Genomic DNA, 22006 nt, shown 5'->3' with positions numbered 1-22006 from the left:
TTTTATTTACACACATTAACAGCTTACAGTGTAAACAAAACACAACACAATGAACATTTTACAAACACATAACCTTACCACCAAGACCTGAACAAGTATCATTTCCTTTGCCATAAATTTGTGAGTCAACCAGTAAACAAATGTCATATCCAAGATTCTTGACCAACAAAGTTGTATTGTTTTCCTTTTTCACTCTCTAAAACATATTTAATAAAAACTGACCGGTATAAATCAAAATCAGATCTATTAGTTTCCCCCTGAACACCTTCATTTCCATTGATAATTTATCATTTAAAGCTACGTTCCATACCTCCCCATACCATGCTTCCAGTGTGAGATTGGTTACTATCTTCCAATTCCTTGCAATTATAAATCTTGCCACTGTGGGTAAAATAATCACAAATTCTTTCTTTTCCATTTCTAAATTCAACTTTCTGGCATCCATTAGTAATGCTAACCTAGCATCTGGGGTGATGTTTAATCCTGTAATGTTACCTATTTCTATAAATATGTTGTTCCCAAAACTCTTCAACTGGGCACATTCCCACCATAAATGAAAATATGTCCCTTTATGCATGCCACATCTACAGCAGAGGTTACTTTGCTTCCTATCCATCTGGTGTAGTTTAACCCGTGTGGTATACCATCTCCATATAACTTTATAAACATTTTCATTTCATCTAATTGACAGATTCTTAACCACTCGCCACTTTAGAACCATTTTCCAATCAATATCCATCAGAAACCCTAGGTCTCCTTCCTATATCTTTTCTAACAGCTTCCACCCTATTTCTTCACCTATTAATCAAGTGTATATTTTTTAATTAAACCTTTCCCAGATATTTCTTGCTTTTTAAGTTGACTTAGCCATTCTTTATATTTATTTAGCTCTCTACATCTGGAGGATATCCAAATGAGGATGAAAATTGATACACCACAATTATTCCGAAGTATACCTAGTGCTCATCACCTGAGACAGCCCTCACCATTGGGAGGTTTCTCCTGTTGTTTAAACACAATATATTTCCTCCCAAATTTTTACCCATTGGTTCTAGTTCTGTCCTTTGGAGCAACAGAAAACATGTTTGCTCCATTGTTTGTTGGCAGCAATTCTGACCCCCTGTAGTTTAAAGTAACCATAATTTAGGGTTCAAATTATTATTGTTATGTGCCTTTAAGTTGAGCCTATCCTAGGGGTTTCTTGGCAAGATTTATTCAAAGGAGATTTATCATTGCTTCCACTACAGCTGACCGAATGCATTTAAGCATGGTTCCTGTGGCAGAGCAGGGATTTAAACTGGCATCTCTCAGAATCCTAAGGTTCATCTACAGTATACAATTAACGCAGTTTGACATCTCTTTCAACTGCCCTGTCTCGATGCTGTAGAATTTTGGGAGTTGCAATTTTAAAAGGTCTTTAGCCTTTTCTGCCAGCTATTGCTGGTGCTTTACCAAACTCTGAATCCAGGATTCCATTGCATTGAGCCATGGTAATTAAAGTGGAGTTAAACTGTGCTAAATCTGCATTGCAGAATCAGACCTAGCCCAAAATTTGAACCACTACATCATACCAGCTTGGTGGATGCTTCTGATGCCCTTGTAATGGAAGGAGTGTTCATTGCGGCTTGTTCTCATAATATTATTATATTCTTTCCAAACCAGGGCAAAAATGAGTTCTGCTAAAACCAGAGAGACTGGGTTTCCTTCTTTTGGAAGGAAGGCATTTTTTTCCGCAGTCATTAAATTTAACTTTAAGGTCACTTTGCTAGACCCGAAGTCATTTGCCTGTGATTCTTTTAGATGTGAAAGTTCCTCTGGTGGCTTCCTAAACTTCTCCAAATGTTTAGCTTTATTAAAATTCTGAGCAATGCTTTTGTGTTCTCTTTCAAATGAATATAAACCGAATGTTCTGTACTGAAAACAGATGGTATTAACTTCGGGAATACTAAGATAGACATAATGGCTAATGTTTCTACAGCAAAAGTTTCCGTGATAAATTCCCTCTTTATACTGGCCCATCACATTAGCAGGGCTGTGAGGATCAGTGCCTTTTGCACACCTCAAGTCATTGTAAGAAGAACATGTTATTACTTGGGCCCCATCTACACCGCCATATAATCTAGTTTCTGAATCCAGATTTTCTGCTTTTTGTGAATTATAATATGCCTGTGTATGGTTGGGATGAATATGAGTGCATTAGATAATTTGCGTAATAATGTACTATTGGAATTATGTTTTGATCAGGTCAGCACAACAGTTTTTTCAGTGTGAGGTTTTAGTTTTTGTAAGCATTCCACTAATACTGGTGGGCTGACAGTATTGTGATGGAAAGAGTAAATGAAGTGTTGAATATACATGCAACTGACTCCCTTAAAAAAAGAAAGAAGCCACAATTGTTTTCTAAGTTAATAAGCAAGCTATTCCTCTCACTTTGCTCATACCCACTAAATGCATCATTTCATCTCTTTGCATGGCTCCAACCTTAACATTTCTCCTGATACTCAGCTCCATCCATGTTCAGGTCAGAATAGCAGGTGTTTAACATATTCTTGACCCACTGGGAAGAAAACTGTCTAATTTAAGCTTGTATCTCTTAAAATGGCATATGTCCCTGACACATCTTTACCCAGCATGTTTATAATTGTTGCAGATTCAAATCTGGAGTGCCCCTACCCATAAATCTTTGGAAAATCATGGCAGTAAAGATGTCTGGCACAAAACTTAGAAAAGTAATCATTACAGGCAGTCCCTAATTTACAGAAATTGGACTTACATACACCTCCTCGTTACAAATGGGGATGTGGCAGTGAGAGAAAATCTAACCCTAGGAAGAGAAATCCACTCATGTAAAAGTTATCATGGGGAAAAGGTGTTTCCACTTTATCCCAGTCTTTGTTTCCATGACAAACCATTCTTTTCAAAATCCAATTGTCACAGGGATAAAAAGTGAGATGAATTCTTCAGATCAGGGGCACAGGCAGCAAAACAGACATCACAGGGCTGTTAACCCTTCCCTAGGCAATCAAAAACTTTAAAAAATATTTTGGGTGGAGTTATACTTAAAAATATACCTGTCCCAATTTACAGTGACGTTCAACTTAAGAACAAATCTTAAATATCTTTTCCCACCCCATTTTTTTGCTCTTATTTATTTCATTTATTTAGTCATGCAATGGTCAATGGGAAGGAGTTGTTCCTGAAAATCTGAAGCCCTCTTCTATTGGCATGCTCCTTTATCTCGTGCTGCTTTTTTTTTTTTTTTTGTCGTGTCAGGAGTGACTTGCGAAACTTCAAGTTGCTTCTAGTGTGAGAGAACTGGCTTCTCCAAGGCTGTTTCCTTGGAGATGTTTTACTATCTTGTGGGAGGCTTCTCTCATGTCCCTACATGGGGAGCCAGTGCTGACAGATGAGAGCTCACCAGCTCTCCCTGGATTCGAACCACTGAGCTTTCTGTCAGCAGTCCTGCCGGCACAAGGGTTTAACCTATTGCGCCACCGAGGGCTCCATCTCATGCTACTGATCTTGGTAGATATGGTATCCCCAAACGGGAATGTGCTGTCCAGTTGTTGTCAAGTTTTAACAACTTTGGTTTAAAACTGATCAAGAAGGGCTGCTGCTGCTGCTGCTGCTGCTGCTGCTAATAATAATAATAATAATAATAATAATAATAATAATAATAATAATAATAGATTTCATTTATTACCCACCCCTCCTGGTGGTGTGGTTTGAGACAAGATACAACACATTAAAAAACAAATGATCATAAAATACAATAAATTACTAAATTACATAGAGAAACACACAGAAATATGAAAACTTGTACCACACACAGCTGCAGAATTGACATATAGTGGCAATAAAAATGTAAATCGAAATTCATGCTTGAAAATTGACTGGGTAGGCCTGCAAGAATAGACGGGTCTTCATTTGTGTTTTAAATTCTGACACCTCATTTAGCTGTCAGAGCTCTTCCGGCAGGTCATTCCAGAATTATGGGGTGGCTGATCAAAATGCCCTTTGGTTGACAGTCGCCAGTTGGGTTCTGGCTGGTTGAAGTTACCTTAGTGGGGGCAAGGATTATACAGGATAAGGCAATTTGTAGATAATCTTGATCCAAACAATGTGGAGGAGATGTAAGTGAAGTGCCTGGCATCAGATTAAATCACCATTTGTACTGTTTTGCAGGAGGTTCCACTCCTCCACATAAGCCAATAGGAAATTTCCTTTCTGCCAATGAAGCCAATGCAATTTGGAGAGATGGGAAAGAGCAGGAAAATATGTTTTTCTTCTAGTGTGTCAATATGAAAGTTCTATGAAACTGCTGTACCAACTACCTGTTCTTTCCCTTTACCTCCTTCTTACATAAACTAAAGATCCATAATAATCTTGTGATGGAAAGGATAATGTGGCTTTCACCTTAAATATCCATGATTACAGTACGATATGCCTAACAGCTAAGCATTATTTTAATTGAATATATTATAATTCAGATTGCGTTTTTGTATCTGCAGTGAGAGATGCAAGGAATCTAATTCCGATGGATCCAAATGGACTTTCAGACCCATACGTGAAGCTGAAACTTATTCCAGATCCCAAGAATGAGAGTAAACAAAAAACAAAAACCATCCGCGCCACGCTTAATCCTCATTGGAACGAGACTTTCAAGTTGTAAGTTCCAATGCAAACTTTTTTCTTCCAGTTTCTTTGTTGTTTCATATATTTCATAAATATACCAAAACAGCCACTGGTTTTCTGTGCTTCTTTGCAGTAAATTAAAGCCTACAGACAAAGATAGAAGGTTGTCTGTGGAAGTTTGGGATTGGGACCGAACAACCAGGAATGATTTCATGGGCTCTCTTTCTTTTGGGGTGTCAGAACTCATTAAATCACCGGCATGTGGATGGTAAGAGTTTTTGTGATGGCCTCTCACACATTACTGATATGTCTTTTATCTGTTACTAAGATAAACCCTTGTCAAATATGTAAAGGTTTCCTAACTATATCCTATTGATATTATATTGTATGACTTGCTTTGTTGTTTTTTGGGGTGGTGGTAAAGTTGGAATCAATAAACTGCTCAGGTCCAGACTATTTGACAACCACATCTCCTACTATAGACCAACTCAGATACTGCGGTCATCGGAGGAGGCCCTGCTCTCAGTCACACCTCTGTCCCAAGCATGGCTGGTGGGAACGAGAGAAAGGGCCTTCTCCATGGCTGCCTCCCACCTCTGGAACTCCCTTCTTAAGGAATTAAAGACCAGGAAATGTTTGTGTTTATGATTTATAGGTACAAACTACTTAACCAGGAAGAAGGTGAATATTACAATGTCCCAATACCAGAAGCTGATGAGGATGGAAATACTGAACTGAGGCAGAAGTTTGAGGTGAGACTATAAACACACGTAGGACAATATGTAGTTCAGTAATCCTGACACTGGAATTTCTGTAGAAGCACATCTACTAATCCCTCTGGATTTTCACTGTGTCTTTTAATCCAGTTTGCACAATTTTTGTTCTAGTGTTATGTGCACAGCACTAGAATTTTTGATACCACAATTAAAGAAACATTAAAAGTTATAGTTCTCTTAATGATACAGTCAAGGGAGCTGTAAGGACTATGTGCTAAAGATTCAGATCCCTCCTTTCAGAATGTTTTTCCATTCAATCTTTCTTACAAAATAAGGACCTCATTTTCTTTTGCTTGTCTGAAGTGTTACTCAATTTGTTGTCGAAGGCTTTCATAGCCGGAATCATTGGGTTGCTGTGAGTTTTTCTGGCTGTATGGCCATGTTCCAGTAGCATTCTCACCCGACATTTCGCCTGCACCTGTGGCCGGCATCTTCAGAGGTCCGTGAAGATGCCAGCCTCTGAAGATGCCAGCCACAGATGCAGGCAAAACATCATGAGAGAATGGTACTGGCACATAGCCATACATCTTTAAAAACTTACAGCAACCCACTATTACTCAATTATTATTATTGCTTTGACTTGAAAGAGTAATGATGTAGATTAGAAGAATAAACTAGGGAGAAGCTATGAGAGGGGGAAGAAGCATGTGCAGGCAGAAGGAGGTTGTGCAGATTGCAATGAGAAATATGAACACGGGCAGATTTTGAGAAGGGTCTCAAAGAAATATTGGAGAAATGATGGAAATGGAGAAATTCGAGCAGGGTCGAGATAGGAATACTGTGAGTGCATCTACACTGTAGAATTAACAAAGTTTGACATCACTTTTCTTGCCCTGATTAATTGCTATGGAATTATGGGTTTAGTCTACCAAAGACTGTTGGTACCCTACCAAACTACAACTTCTCAAAAGTGAGTCATGGCAGTTAAAATGATGTCAAATTGCATTAATTCTACAGAGTAGATGTGCCCTGAGAGTAAGAGGGGTTGGTTTTGCAAAGACACTAGAAATAGTTTGATATGATGAAGGATATCAAAGTGAATTATTGAGCGAAAGGATTTAGGAAATACAGTGTTCTCTCACTACTTTGCAGTTCACTTTTCGCGGATTCGCTGTTTCGAGGTTTTCTAATAAACTCTAATAGACAATTATAAATCATAAGCAATTTTTTGGAGAAGCAGAAGGGAGAGAAAAGGAGCCCAAGCGGCAATGGGAGGAGAAGGAGGTGATTTATCAACACACCACTGGTTGATAAAGACTTAAAATAGTGTATTACTAAAATAATGTATAAATATTAAAATAAATCTAGTGTCCCTACTTCGCAAATTTTCACTTATTACGGGTGGTCCTGGAACCTAACCTCCGTGATAAGTGAGGGAACACTGTACTTCTTAAAGAGTAGATTCCTTATTATCTTTTGAGCAATCAAATTGGGTCTTCGTTGGCTGAGACATAGGTGAGTTTCTTGCCTTACCATACAGTCACATAATTTCCTTGTGTGTCTAGAAGCAGGCCAGGACTTTGCAGTCAGCCATAGCTTTGTGTTGCTATACTGACTTAGAAACTGTGGTGAATGGCCTTCAGACAAACTGGAAAGTGGAAGCCATGATTTAATTGAACTGGAAACCATTATTTTGCTCCAGACTTTGACAACACTATGGAAACTTCACTGTACGAGCTTAACTATGGCTTTCCTTCCAAAGAGAACTGAGTGTTTCTGGACACTTAGTACAGTTCTCCTTTTATAACTTTGCTTATAAGATTTCCTTTTATAACTTTGTTTTTTTTCTCATAATGACATTTTTTGCTTCAACTATAAGTTCTCTTTCCTGAGCCGGAAAATGCTTGTTTTTTCTGAATAGTATAAAATAATGAAACAGTACATGAGGTTTTCCATTGCTCGTTTTTATTATATTTTGCATGTAATGGGTATTGATTACTACTTAATTGCTAACCACTAAGGAAGCAGTGTGTTGCACAAAACCTAGATTTTAAAGGGTAATCTACCATGCAATTTATAATGGAACACATACAATTGTAGATCAGTTTTATACCTTAATAAAATCATAATCATTACATGAGAAATGAATCAGTGGCAAAGATAGTAGATACAATGAAAACCTTTCTGACGTTAGCCACATACATACATTTCCATCTCTTCTTTAAAATAGTAACTGATAGAGCCACTGGATATAGATTTTACAAAAATAAGTTCCTTTCCAAAGCATCTTTTGAACTACCTCTCATGGGTTTTAAGGAAGAGAATTGATGGTAAACCATTACAATAATGGAGATGCTCATATATGTTTTGAAATGTTGGACATCTTTGGAATTCCTGTGCTTGCACACTCTTAAATATGACAATTTTCTGAAAACATGTAGCATTGTAACTAAAAACAAATCTATAATTTCCATTACATTGATAGTTGGTAGCAGTGCAGAGGAGAAGAACTTGTGTAGGAGAACCTACATCTCGAGTTAATCAAGGAAACAGTATAATTTCAAGTAATTTCATTTTGAAGCAACTATTCTGAGTTTTCAGAAGTTTGCATATACCTCTACCTTGTGTTTGCAGATAATACATAACTGGTATTAAACTGACGTGTTTCTCCATTTATATTAGATGGTCTACTTGCAACAGACATTAGTCTTCTTCAGGAATCAATAGGTCCATTGGTCAGAGTGACTAATGGAAATTGTACTTGTACAGGTGATTTTAAAGGGTACTGCTGTTCTGTATGTTGTGTTCTCATTTCACATCTGAGAGCCTTTAATTGAGGAGTGTGAGCCGTTTTACTGGGGACAATTGCTTCTATGCACAGTACTGTGACCTCTCCCATCCACTCCAATCTTCTAATTGAAATGATTTGAGTTTAATATCGGTTGCTCATTTCAAGGCTGTCTTGCTAGATCGGGGTGCAGTCATTACTGTTGGGAATCTATTGAATGGTTAGACTCAAAATAACCCTCTTTTGGGATGATTTCACCAAAAATATAGCAGAGTGCTAGAAGCACACATCACAACCAACAGAAATTTATATGTGGTGAGCTGGGACAAGCTTCTGTTGCTTAGGATGGCACAGGATTGCAGAGCCAAAATATAAGTTCAAAAGTATTTATTGAAGTAAAAGAAATGCATTCTGGATAGGAAAGTTTTTAGAGGTAACTAACTTTCTAAATATCATATTCAAAAGAAGGCAAAAGATAAAGATATCAAAAAGTATGCATTCAGCTACATCTTGCCTGAAGAATGGCAAGATGCATCCTCACAGGAGGAGACAAAAGGCAGAAGAGAAGAGAAAATAGAGGCCGATCATGTGGTCAAAGCCTAAGCCCAAACAAGATGGCAATAGGGAGGAAGCTGCGCCATACCTCAAAGAGATCACATTGCTACATCAACAAATGGGGGAAGAGATAGTAGCAAACAGGAAAAGAGGAGTAGAGACAGAAAGCACCTTCTGGGAAGGCATGCATAGGAATAGAGAAAGGAATCCCTCATTCTAATCATGCTTCCTTAATCTAACTACTCATTGGGAACTGAAGACTTGTGGAGTCCAGGATGACACCCCAAAAATTACAATCTTTATTTGCATATCGAGCATAATTCTCTGGGCCTTGACAAGTGGCCTTTTCACAAGAACTTGAGACAGGCATGAATGTTCCAGTTGAGAGAGCTGGAGTTGACAGGGAATATATAGTTGCTTTCAGTAGCAGTCATAACAGCTACAAAACAATTTTACGTTAGTCTTTGTTTATGGACCTTTAGCTGATTTCTCATCTGTTTAACAGCCCAAGTTCCGTTTATAAATTTAGTTTGTGTTCCATACTTAACAACTGTCATCTCTGTTTTGCAAGGGGAAAAATGTGCATCACCCTCATTTTCTGCTAATCAGTGCACAACTCCTAAAAGAGAAATTAGCATCAAAGTTGGTAGAGCTCTTACTTGAATGGAAACACAGAGAAAAGCAGCAGCCTGACTTACAGAAAGGATAATTGTGTTGTCCATCAGAGTTTGCTTTTTGCCTTGCCTATCTTCCTGATAACTCTTGACAAGGTTATTGTCTTCTTTTGCACAATGCTTCAAGCATAAAACACTCTAAAAAGTCATAAACTGTTCAGAGTTTTAACAGTTTTAGCAGAAACCATGTTGCTAAATCAGGGACTTTGATTCCCTCCCTTATAACAGAATCACATCATTAAATCCTTACAGTGCAGTTCAATCAAAATTCTTCAACAGAGGAAAAGCAGGTTTCTGTGACCTGGAAAAAAATTATAAGAAACCAAGTAAGCCTGTATTTATTCTGCTAGAAACCAAAAAAGGGCGCATAGGGCTATGAAGAGTATTTGCATCCTTTCCATCTTCACTCTCCACTGTTGGAGATCCCCCTTTTCCTAGGTTCTGTGATTTTACCACTATTTTCACTTGGAACCCTATATTCTTAGTTACTCCACAAGAGTAACAATTTTTCTCTTTTGTGAAAAACTGGAATTGTACAAATCCACTCAGGCCCCTTCTACACTGCTAGACAATCCAGGTTGTCAAAGCAGAAATTCCACATTATCTGAAACAGATTATCTTTGTCTACACTGCCAAAAGTTAACTTTTTAATTTTTGCATTGCTCTTTGTAAACCGTTCTCCCCATGGGGACTCAATGTGGCTAACATCTATCCACACTAAACAGTTTAAAAAGAGCAATACAAAAGTTTTAAAACAATTAAATAAAAACAGTGTGATACAGACAGAATTAAAATACATTAAAATGGCCTTTGAACCTCATATCCTCCCAATCCCACCCACCCTCCCCAGAACCTCCTCTAGGTGGTGGTCAGAAACCTTTCACTGTTGCTATTATTTTTGCAACCCCTACATTAAGCTATGACAACCCCATTTGGGATTGTGACCCATAGTGTAAGAAGCAGTGTTCTCAACTACAAGTCGAGGACTCCATAGGTTAGAATAATAGCACTACAGTTCTGCAGTGTGAGTTGACCCCAGGTTGGAGAAGGCTGCTGAGGATACTGCTGATAGTTGATTGACCTGGCAATCCTCCTCCTCGCTGAGTGGTTGACAGTTTACTTCATGTTGTGTCTGGCACAAACAAGGTCAAAGATCAGAGGGCTGTTGGCTGATGGGCATGAAACCCCATGCCATTCTGCCTTCTGTGATTCTGTTACTTGAGCTCACTGTGACCATTAGAGCAATGACCCAAAAGAGAAGACTGGGAAATGATTATAAGTACACGTTCTTTCCAACCATCCCAAAGGTGGTGTAGCAACACCGAAAGGCTCACTGACATTTTAAGTGGGCCCTTGATTAAGACACAAAAAGGGGTAGTCTGCAAGAACATGTAGATTGCTGTGGGCCCTATTGAACCACTAGCAAATACTTCAGAGAATTTTCCTGTGCACCAGCAGCCTTCCACTGGAGAAAATCATTGGCAAAGTGGCAAAGTTCCCTTCCTATGTCTTCCTGCAGCATGAGCCTAGCCTACAGCTGAATTTCAAGGATCCCTCCTGTTTACTGGTCTGGGTATACCCCCTGTATCTGCAGAAGATACATATCTGGATATATCGCATGTATAAGACCCCCGTATCTGCAGAAGATAACATATCTGGATATATCCTATGTATAAGACTCCCTGTATCTGCAGAAGGAGCCCCGGTGGCGAAGTGCGTTGAAGCGCTGAGCTGCTGAACTTGCAGACCGAAAGGTCCCAGGTTCAAATCCCAGGAGCAACTTGAGCGCCTGCTGTTAGCTCCAGCTCCTGCCAACCTAGCAGTTCGAAAACATGCAAATGTGAGTAGATCAATAGGTACCGCTTCGGCGGGAAGGTAACGGCGCTCCATGCAGTCATGCTGGCCACATGACCTTGGAGGTGTCTACGGACAACACCGGCTCTTTGGCTTAGAAATGGAGATGAGCACCAACCCCCAGAGTCATACATGACTGGACTTAACGTCAGGGGAAACCTTTACCTTTATCTGCAGAAGATACACATCTGGATGTACCCCACATTTAAGACCCCTTGTGTCTGCAGAAGATACATACCTGGATATACCTCATGTATTAGATCGCCTGTATCTGCAGAAGATACATATCTGGATATACCCAATGTATAAGACCCCATGTATCTGCAGAAAATAACATATCTGGATATACCCCATGTATAAGACCCCCTGTATCTGCAGAAGATACATTCCTAGCATTCCGCTAGAGGACCTAGAAATTCCTAGAGAGGTATGCTATCTGGGTATCCTCTCTAGAAATTTGCTATGTCCTCCAATAGAAATCTATGATAGCATCTAGGAAAATTATATCATAAAATCACCCGGAAACCCTAGCAAATTCCTGGGTGTGGGGGCATTTTCATCCTGGGACTGGTAAGTGAAACTGCTGATTGGGTCCCTCAGTCATAGAGCTCTTAAGGCAACTTTGTGTTTTGTAATTAAACAGATAATGCTAAAAAGTGTTAAATGTACAAAATAAGGATCAGAAAGCAACAAATAATTAGCTACAGGTTTTATAAAATCTGCTTTAATTTCTTTAATTTTCTATTTCTCAAATGTAACTACAATTGTTGCCTGTGGTTACTAGGATGTTGTATATGTTTTCAGGTACGATAGCAATGCCAGAAATGTAATGACAATGTGACATATCCTTAATTGGCATAGTTTAATTTTAATCTTAATTTATAGTTTAAACTAGGATAATTTATTCTGGATTGGTAGGAATCGATATTGAAAGAGAACTTCAGAGTAGTGAAGCAATCTTTAGTGAGGTGAATTCTTGGTTTATTCAGAAAAAACCCTAAATTTTGCTTGTAAAGAATAATGGTGAGAATATTTATTTTTAGAAAAGCAAAAGCTATTATTCCTACTTGAAAAATAGATGCAAATAACATGTTGAGTTCTCCTAATGCCTACATTCTGGATTGTTGTGTGAATAATGAATATGTGTTTAAAACTTTTAAAGTGATATGACCTGCTTATAATGGGATACTTATTCTAACAAATATAATTTTGGATTTGTTTACATTTAGCTCACCTTTGAGAAAGGCATTGCATCCAGAATGATGTATATTTACATATTTTTCTTACCATTATTAACAATTGGGGGAGGGTATTGGAATAGTAAAACCCAGAATATTTTATCTGAGAACATATTTCAAATGCAAATAAATCCCATCTGATGTATTAAAATAACCCTGCAAAATGTAGCCGCAGGAGAAAAGAAAGATAGGTGGGTTTATAGCAGAATGCTCCAGTAGCATTTATCTATACACATAATAAAAGTAAAAGTGTGTGTGTGTGTGTGTGGCTGGGGTGTCCACTTACACAGACAGGCTCCCACTTCCACAAACAGCTATAGCTCCCACTGCTTAGGAGACACCAAAGGCCTTCCCTCCAATGACATTGCAGGTTATAGAGAGCTCCGTGAACATGTCCAAGAGCCCTGCCAATGTCCTCCACAAATACCATTCTGCCCACCATGCAAGTGAAGGCTTTCATTCGGGGACAATTTCATCCTAGATTTTATGTATTTCCTCTACCACAGAGATCCCAGTGTTCCTTGCTCTGTCCACTTATATGGAATTTGCATGACCCCGCCCACTGCCTCTCCCATAACCCTTTCCTATTCTTTTCTATGGCAAATAGCAAAAAGAGGAATTGATCAGCAACTGAATATATTAGAGAGGTTGGGGAGAATTCGCCATGATTTATAGGAGTTGTAGGGACTGGGATGTATAGTTAGTTCACCTTCACTCTAAGTTCACCTGGAACTAACCTGGCACAGATAACCCCCATGAACAACAAAAAATACTGGAGGTCTTTAGAGGGATTTATAGGAGTTGTAGTTCACCTACATCCAGAGAACACTGTGAACCCAAATACCGATGGATCTGGGCCAAACTTGGCATGCATACCTGATATGCCAAAATGTAATTGTTGGAGGGGTTTGGGGGGAACTGACCTTCCTTTCTGGGAGTTGTAGTTCACCCACAACCAGAGAAACGGTGACCCACTGATGATGGACCTGGACCAAACTTGGCACACAGAACTTCCATGACTAACTTCACCTACTGAAGGGCTTTGAGGGGACTGACCCACCATAGTAGGAGTTGTAGTTTACAGCTAGAGAGCACACTCCACTGATGATGCATTCAGAGCAAACTTGCCCAACATAACAAACTTTAAGTACTAATGGAGTTTCTCGGGGTTCACCTGGCATGGTGTCAGTTGTAGTTCACCCACAACCTTATGCATTTTGTACAATTAAAAAACTGACTTTTTCAAATAACCCGGGCAATGCCAGGTACCCAAGCTAGTGTTAAATATATGAATGTATAAAACTATATGTTTGCTCTTTCAACACATGGTTTTATATATTGGTGTGTTTAATTTTTTAATACACTCATTATCTATCTAGAATCATTCATAGCTCATCTTGTCTGGTAATTGAAGAGCCGTTGTGATGTAGTGATTTGAGCAAGGAGTCTGCAGACCAGAGTTTGGATCCATGCTTGGCCATGAAAGGCCACTGGGTGATCTTACACAAGTCACAGAGAGGCAAGCCTCTTTTGAACAAATCTTGCCAAAAACTCCATTATAGGATTGCCATAAATCGGAAAATTACTAGAAGGCACAGCAACAACATTGTAATGTATTCAGCTGGGGATAAAGAGAAGCTGGGGCAAAACAGGTATCCGTAACAACAGTGGTACCTGGGCGCATGGGCTTTTCATCACCCCCTCTTTGCAACATGATCTTTTTGGGAAATAGAGACACAGTCTCTCCTGGCCACTTGATGGACCTTGGGATGATGGAAGGGGCCAGATTACATTCCCTTTAAAATTCCAGTGCAGTTTGCAGTTGGATCCCAGTGCCCTCTCTACAGAATAGGGCCAAGTTCCCTGAAGCTCCTCTTCCTATGACTACTGGGTTTCCTTTTGCCATGAGGACACAGGGTGCAACCTTCCCAAGTCCTTTGGCCCCCTTTCTCAAAGGCAAGAGACCAGTGTGTTCTTTCCTTAAGCTAGAAATATCTGGCTGTTATTTACTTTGCCTCTCAAGTACAAGCAGTGTTCCAAGCTGATCATAGATAGCAGGGAGATAATTTGTAGTATGTGATTGAGAAGATGAGCAAGCAAAACCAGATGCACATGGAGTCTTGGTCTTTTTGAACCATGAAATGGGCAGAGAGATTAATGATGGGCAAAAGCACTATTTTTGCTTTTATCAGTCGCACTCAACCAACTCATTAGGAGATTAAGGGAATGGCACATAAAACAGATTGTTGTGACCTATGAGTCATTTTACTGCAGCTGACAAGGAAAGCAAGGACATGGGTTAGCTTTGTTGTAAATATGTTGTCACCCATAAAAGTATCTGTGGAATATAGCAATCCAGATACTGGGGAAAGGAGCAGTTTAGGAGGGAGAATCTTCTTTGTGTGATGTGCCTCTGTCTGATCTAGTTCAAACTCTTAACCAATGTTTATGTTAAGAGTACTGAACAACTTTATTGAGATAATTGCTATAAATAGGACTTCTCAGTTTCAACCTCACAAGAGGTAGGTGACTCAGAGGTGCCATGAATACGTCTTTAAGATTATTCTCTTGTACTTTTGAACACCAACTGTATACTACACACTACAATGCCAGGTAGAACAAGATAAATCACACAACTAGCAGGGCTGAGCCCATGAGCAAATAATGGTGGTCCATGAGGTCACGAAGAGTTGGAAGCGACTGAACGAATAAACAACAAAAGAACTGAAAAAAGCATAGAGAGCCAGTGTTTCTGTTCTTAACGTGCCTTTTGTTGAAATGGACACAATGGTTGCCAAATTAATTTGAATTTTGTCTCATTAGGATTGAACAGAAAGAACCACCAGTTGGCCCTCTTAGGTAGAGTGGAGCTCCTCAGTTTGGCTTTACCATTCAACAAGTGACAGTTCTGGTGGGAATCTTTTCTTCTGACGGCTGGATATATTTTCCCTTTTCTCTGCATTCCTGAATCAATAAACCTTTTGAAAAATTATATTTTGAGTAATATTATATGTGAATTCATCACTAGTGGCAGAGGCCATGAAATGACACAGAGAAATTTTGGGGAAATTGGTCGAGGGAAACGCAGTGTAATGGGGTGACAAGAATGCAAATGTGGCATTGCTACAATACATTAAAGAAGTAAAGCCCAGGTATATGTCTACTTTGTTAACCGAGGTATGCCTGTAATTATTCCTTTCAGCCCTTCATTCATATTGCCTCTAAATATCGGCAAGACAGTCTTATGTGCAAGCCTCCATAAATCTATTGATCTTCTCAAATGGATTCTTTATAACAGCCCAATAATTGCCTAACAACCTTGTCTTGGTCAATGAGTCCAACTGTCATGTGAGGTAAATGACACTCATGCAGAGAGGATGCTTTACTTCCTTCATTAATGGTGTACTTTTTATTTTTATTTTGCTTAAGGGCAATATCCTGCATTGTGCCTGTTCCTGTTTACTGCTCCTGTTTCCCCTTTCCCAATTTCTTCCTGGCTCTGAGCAGCTTTTGCTGCAGGTTTTTTTGGATCTGTGTGCTCCCTATATCGCTGCTGCCATTATTGTATTGCATTTGTCTCTTTGTTTCTGCTACTAATTGTTTATGGCTTTCTTTTGCCAATCCCTGTACTAACATAGTAGTTTTTTCTCCCTTTGCTGTCTTTTTCTTTTCAGGGCTGCCATATATATATTCACTTCCTAAAGGTAGTTTTCTCCTTTGTATTCTGTTTTCACTCACATTCACAACATATCCTTCCAGAATTGTTTTCACTTCCTGAGATTCAGATACCAATTCATTTTGTCACATTTTTAAAGATGCACTGTATCTTATTAAAGTAGTTGCTACTGTTTTGCCATAGGGAGAGTGGAAATACAACATTTTGGTGTATACCTTAATGATGTTGCAAGCTGATGCACAATTTCTTTTGCCAAGTTCACTTAGAAGAGCTCCCTAGTGTCATCAGATATAGCCTTATCTTCCCCTGAAAATTGAAATAGTGCATCTTTATGATATGAAGCATTGGTGTTTTTTTATTTTTGTCCTGGTGATATTTTATAGTACATTTTCTGAAATTACCTATGTAGTCACACATTCTGTGTTTAGCATGCCTTATTATTGCAGTGTGGCATATCATCATCACAGTGTTTGGGTTTCATAAATATTACACAGATGTTCCCGTGCCTGGTTTGCTAATTCATCTTTCCTTAACAATTATAATTATTATTTCACAAATCCCCCAATCTTTGAAATTATTTCTATGGAAAAGAAAGGTGCTAGGGGTTTGCATGCAATGTTATTTGAAACACTGAAACGTGTTTTGTTCCAATATCTTTTCTACTGTAGTACAATCTTAAATGCAGGTTTTTGCTGTCACAAATTGTCATTGGAGTCTTAACTCAACACATGGTTGCTTGAGGACACCTGCAGTCTTAAATGTTGCTACAAAGACAAAACCTGTCAAAAGTGGCAGGAACCTGTGATAATGAACATGTTTATTAGTAATACATGCAATTAAATAACATTCCTATTTTAACATTACATATTTATGCTGTTCTGCATGACATAATTACATTATTTCAGACTTTAACTGAACAATCAGACAGCCATTTGGAAGTGAAGCTGAAATGAGGCGGCAGTGACCTCCGTTGGTGGAAATGAGTTTATAGAGAGGGACAGTGGCACAAATTTTGTGAAAAGCTCTATAATGAGGAGTTTTACCACTGTCCCTGTTTATGCCAGTAGTAGGCATAAATTACCTACTATAGGGGGGAAATTACCTATAAGAAACACTGATTTAAAATCATATATCTTTTTTGGCCATCTAGTCCAACCCCCCCGCTAAGAAGCAGGAAATCGCATTCAAAGCACCCCTGACAGATGGCCATCCAGCCTCTGCTTAAAAGCTTCCAAAGAAGGAGCCTCCACCACAGTCCGGGGCAGAGAGTTCCACTGCCGAACAGCCCTCACAGTGAGGAAGTTCTTCCTGATGTTCAGGTGGAATCTCCTTTCCTGTAGTTTGAAGCCATTGTTCCGTGTCCTAGTCTGCAGGGCAGCAGAAAACAAGCTTGCTCCCTCCTCCCCATCACTTCCCCTCACGTATTTGTACATGGCTATCATGTCTCCTCTCAGCCTTCTCTTCTGCAGGCTAAACATGCCCAACTCTTTAAGCCGCTCCTCATAGGGCTTGTTCTCCAGACCCTTAATCATTTTAGTCGCCCTCCTCTGGACGCTTTCCAGCTTGTCAACATCTCCCTTCATCTGCGGTGCCCAAAATTGGACACAGTATTCCAGGTGTGGTAATCTATTAAGATGTATTGGATTGCTAAATTAAGGATTTTTTTAAGTGATAGGTTTTTGGGAGAGAAAGGGATTTTCTTGCCATTCTCTCTCTCGTGACATTTTCACACAAAATGAGAATCAACCCATTAAATTGACCTCCAGTATGTTTTTACTTTTAGCCAATTTCCCCCCAAAAATGAATGAAAGATAAACAAAACAATCAGCAAAGCAGGTTCAATTGATTATCAGTTTTCTGAGAGGAAATTGGAAGTCATCAATCTCATTAAAGGTGGTTCTGAAGATACATTTGCAGGAATTAAGTTTATCCTACAAGAAATCCTTATACTCCACTTGGGACCTCTTCACACGGATTTCTTTTTGCGGCAGCAACGGGGTTTTTCAAGTTCAGCCACAGAAGCCGATGGCTCCCATCACACCCATTCCAAGTACTTCTGGGGCGACTCCATGGCTGAACTGGGGGGAAAAACACCTTGCTGCTGCCGAAAAGAAGCTGGCAGCTCATAACAGAAGGCTTCTCGTATTTCCATAAGGAAACACGGGTTAAAGTGGTTTATTGAGGTTTTTTCCTGTATGCTGAGGCAGGGGGAAGCCGGGACAGTATGGGACGTGAGGTGACAGGTCCCTACACCCCCTGAGTGGGCTTATGGGGCTGTCATTTTGGAATGGAGGCAACAGCAGTGCGTGGAAAGAGACAAGAGGAAGCCCTGTGTACCAGAAGTGTGAGGTGGCAGCTCTCCATTGCTCCTGGCACACAGGACATCTTCCTGTCTCCTCATCCCCTTACTATAGCCACCTCAAAAGAGAGAAAGAGAAGGATTCCCACTCTCTTAGCCACCTTTCCACTCTAGTCCTCTCACTTCAAAACAGGTTGAAGGCAGGGGGCAACCCACCTTTTTGCAGAGGCCCTGGATCCAGAGATGAGAGGGCTATCTATCTGCCTGCTTTCCTGCCGCCTTGCCCTCCAGGGAGACCGGGGTAACAGCCGAGCCCACCAGTGGCCTCCAGGACACTGGAGGGGTGCCTTCTTCATGCTAGCCGCCATTGTTAGGCAACGTCGAAGGGAGATTTGGTTGGCAAATGAAGCCAGCAGGCCTTTCCTCCTCCAGGGAGTGATCCTTGAAGTGCAGATGGAAGGGCTTGGGCAAGCTGAGGGAAAGGAGGAGACACAGAGGGTCAGTGCCATGGAGGAAGGAATGAAGGAGCCTTGATGTGTGTGTGTGTGGTGAGGAGGGCTCTCTCACTGGGGGCAAGGAGCCTCCATTTGCACAGGGCTCCGGGACCAGGGTGTAGTGAGGCACCTTCCTGGCTCTCCTTACTTCCTTGTATGATGAGGAGAAGCCGGGATGGAGCGAGGTTTAGGGCAACAGGTTTCCCATGCCCCTTTAGTGGGCGCGACTGAAATGTGGCCAGACTGGCTGATTCAGGCACATGTGACAAGGTCCTTTGATGCCATCTACAACCACAGCAGCCAGAGACCCATTCATGTTAGTTCTGCTGATTGACCTTTCTGCTTGTGAAAGAATTTAGATATATTTGTTATGGTTAATATGTGATATTGAAGCTTTAAGCTCTTCTCTTGCTTGATGCATGACCGTTAATGTTTAGCTTTTTCTCAAGGTAGTGGAGTTCTAATAATCAAGCAAAATGAGGACACAGGGAGGAGGTTATTAGAATGAAAGCAAAGGTGCATTAGACTTATATCTGCCTTGAAACTTTGCCACTTAGATGAACATCACTTGTGAGATCCAAGGTTTGGGTTCTGCCCTGAGACAGTTGAGACCAGAAGTGAAAGTAGGAGTTTTTGTAATAACTCATCTTAATAAACAAAGTAGACATGTGGGCTGTTTTCCAGCAGTTTGGGAGAAGAGCACTGTGGGTTCTTGTTACAAAAAAAAACAAAACAAAAACCAATCATGTTTACTAAAATCACCTAAAGCCAAAGGAAGCTGTCCTGACCCTAAACCAGTGTCTGTCATCAGTAATGGATTGGATGAGGGCAAACTAATTGAAACTTAATCCAAACAAGACAGAGGTGCTTTTAGTCAGTTGGAAGGCAGGTCAGGGGATAGGGATCCAGCCTGTGTTAGATGGGGTCACGCTCCCCCTGAAGACACAGGTCTGCAGTTTGGGGTTCATCGTGGACTCAGTGCTGAACCTGGTGGCCCAGGTGTTGCTAGTTGCCAGGAAGGCCTTTGCACAATTAAAACTTGTGCGCCATCTGCGCCCGTTCCTTGAGAAGCCAGATCTGGCCACATTGGTCCATGCTGTAGATACATCCAGTTTGGGTTACTGCAACACACTCTACGTGGGGCTGCCTCTGAAGGGTGCTTGGAAACTTCAGCTGGTCCAAAGAGCTGCAGTCAGGTTGCTCACTGAGAGTTGCAGCTCAGTCGCCTACTTCACCCCTTTTACATCTAAATATCACACAGCTGATCAAGAATAATAATTTTATTAAGAAAAGAGTATCTAATATAAAGACAGTTTCAAAATACATCCATGAGCTAGATTTCCAGAATCTTAACAAAAAGCAAGGACCAACTCTAAATACGAATCCCAAAATCCCTTAAGGCAAAAGCAAGAAACTGTAATCCAAGGGTTGTTGCACTTACACTAGAATTATATCCAAAACCTTGAAAGCATTAACAGGACCATAATAAAAAAGGCTTGATACTTGAACTTGACTATAATCCCAAAGGCTTGAAACTTGAAACAAGATTTATAATCCAAACAGGAGACATGAAACTAACAGAAAAACAAGTTACAGATCCCAGAACATAACTCAGAGCTCCCAAGACAGGCAACTTGGCACATGAAAATCCAGCGTTGATCTCTCCACTGAACATTGACTACAATTTCTTAAGTATAATCCCCCTTGACCATGACATCACTCTTTCTCACACCTGGGTTCCTTTTGTTTATCTTTCAGTTTCTGGGAACACTGGATTTGTCTCTGTTTCACACTATCCTGTCGCATCTGTAAAGTCTGGGTTATATGTCACCCTCCTGTCTCCTCCACATTTTTTTCAGAGTCAATCCCTGGGTGATTTTCATGAAAATCATTGCCTGTTTCCCCAACAACAGATTTACCTAAAACATTCCCATCATTTTGAAAAACACTTTTGCTTTCCCCCACAAAAACACCAAGTTCAACCAGAAAATCCTTGTCCTCATCCTCAGAGGCTTCACGGCCTCAACTGGCTGCAGAGAGCGGACAAACCTCCAGTTGCAGCAGCTCCACTGGCTGCAAGTCTGTTTCCAGGCACAATTCAAAGTGCTGGTTATGACCCTTAAAGCCCTAGACAGTTCAGGTCCAGACTATTTGGCTGACCGCATCCCCTTGTACAAACCCGTCCAGGCCTTGAGATCTCCAGGAGAGGCCCTTCTCTCAGTCCCACCTCCACCTCAAGCTCAGTTGGTGGGAACAAGAGAGCAGGCTTTCCTTCTCAGCCCCTCAACTCTGGAACTCCCTTCTTCCCAGGGAAGCCAGAATAGCCCCCTCCCTGCTGTCCTTCAGGGGCAGGCTAAAACTTTATTATTCAGACAGGCTTTCAAAGAAGGTTTTAAATATCAATTCAGGTGGTGTTATGGTTTTAACTTGGAACATGTTTTAATAGATTTTAACTGTGCATTTTTAATATTGTTTATATTTAATTCTCTTTTAATGTTTGCATTTTTGTATTTTTAAAGTGTATGTCAATGCTTTGCTGTTAAATCACTTTAAGTTTCCTTTAGGAGAGATAAAGCAGAGTATAAATAAATATAGGGAGGAGGAGGAGGAGGAGGAGGAGGAGGAGGAGGAGGAGGAGGAGGAGGAGGAGGAGGAGGAGGAGGACCTTGAGATTCCCAGAGATAACATATCTCTAGGAATCTGTAGTTCTTCCAATGTGATTCTAAGGTCAATGTTCACTCAAAGTTGACCATAGAGTCATACTGGAAAACCTAGACATTCACAGAGAAGTGTTCTTTAAGGTATAAAATATAGAAATTTTAAATTTGTGGCTTACAGAATTTGTATGCCCCTAACCCCAGTGATTGTGGAGGGCTGACTATACTGCTAGTGAAACAACTTTGTGTCTTTCCATTTCATGATGGACTCTATTTCAGCTATGCTTCAGACTCAGATAGTTTTCTACCTTATGCTTTGCACAACTGCAAGAAAGTAAATAAATGTAAAAAGCTCAACTAGACATCTAAGCATATGTATATGTGTCATATTTTAAATCAAGTAGCTGCATCCACTTGATA

General features: G+C 40.1%; 1 protein-coding gene across 2 annotated transcripts in view; it reads left to right on the top strand.

Annotated features, from left to right (window-relative positions):
• Window positions 1-22006, top strand: part of prkca (protein kinase C alpha) — a 245602-nt gene that overhangs the window by 179038 nt on the left and 44558 nt on the right. The window contains exons 6-9 of one of the 2 annotated variants that reach the window (XM_062971147.1): window positions 4512-4668; window positions 4769-4903; window positions 5291-5387; window positions 16135-16164. In XM_062971147.1, coding sequence (XP_062827217.1) covers window positions 4512-4668; window positions 4769-4903; window positions 5291-5387; window positions 16135-16164 — 419 coding nt within the window. The remainder of the gene's footprint in view (window positions 1-4511; window positions 4669-4768; window positions 4904-5290; window positions 5388-16134; window positions 16165-22006) is intronic. The other variant, XM_062971148.1, reaches the window with a different exon arrangement.

Source organism: Anolis carolinensis, chromosome 2 (assembly GCF_035594765.1).
Source record: "Anolis carolinensis isolate JA03-04 chromosome 2, rAnoCar3.1.pri, whole genome shotgun sequence".
NCBI lineage: Eukaryota > Metazoa > Chordata > Lepidosauria > Squamata > Dactyloidae > Anolis > Anolis carolinensis.
The sequence above is the reverse complement of the archived record's forward strand: the minus strand, read 5'-3'. Positions and strand labels throughout refer to the sequence as shown.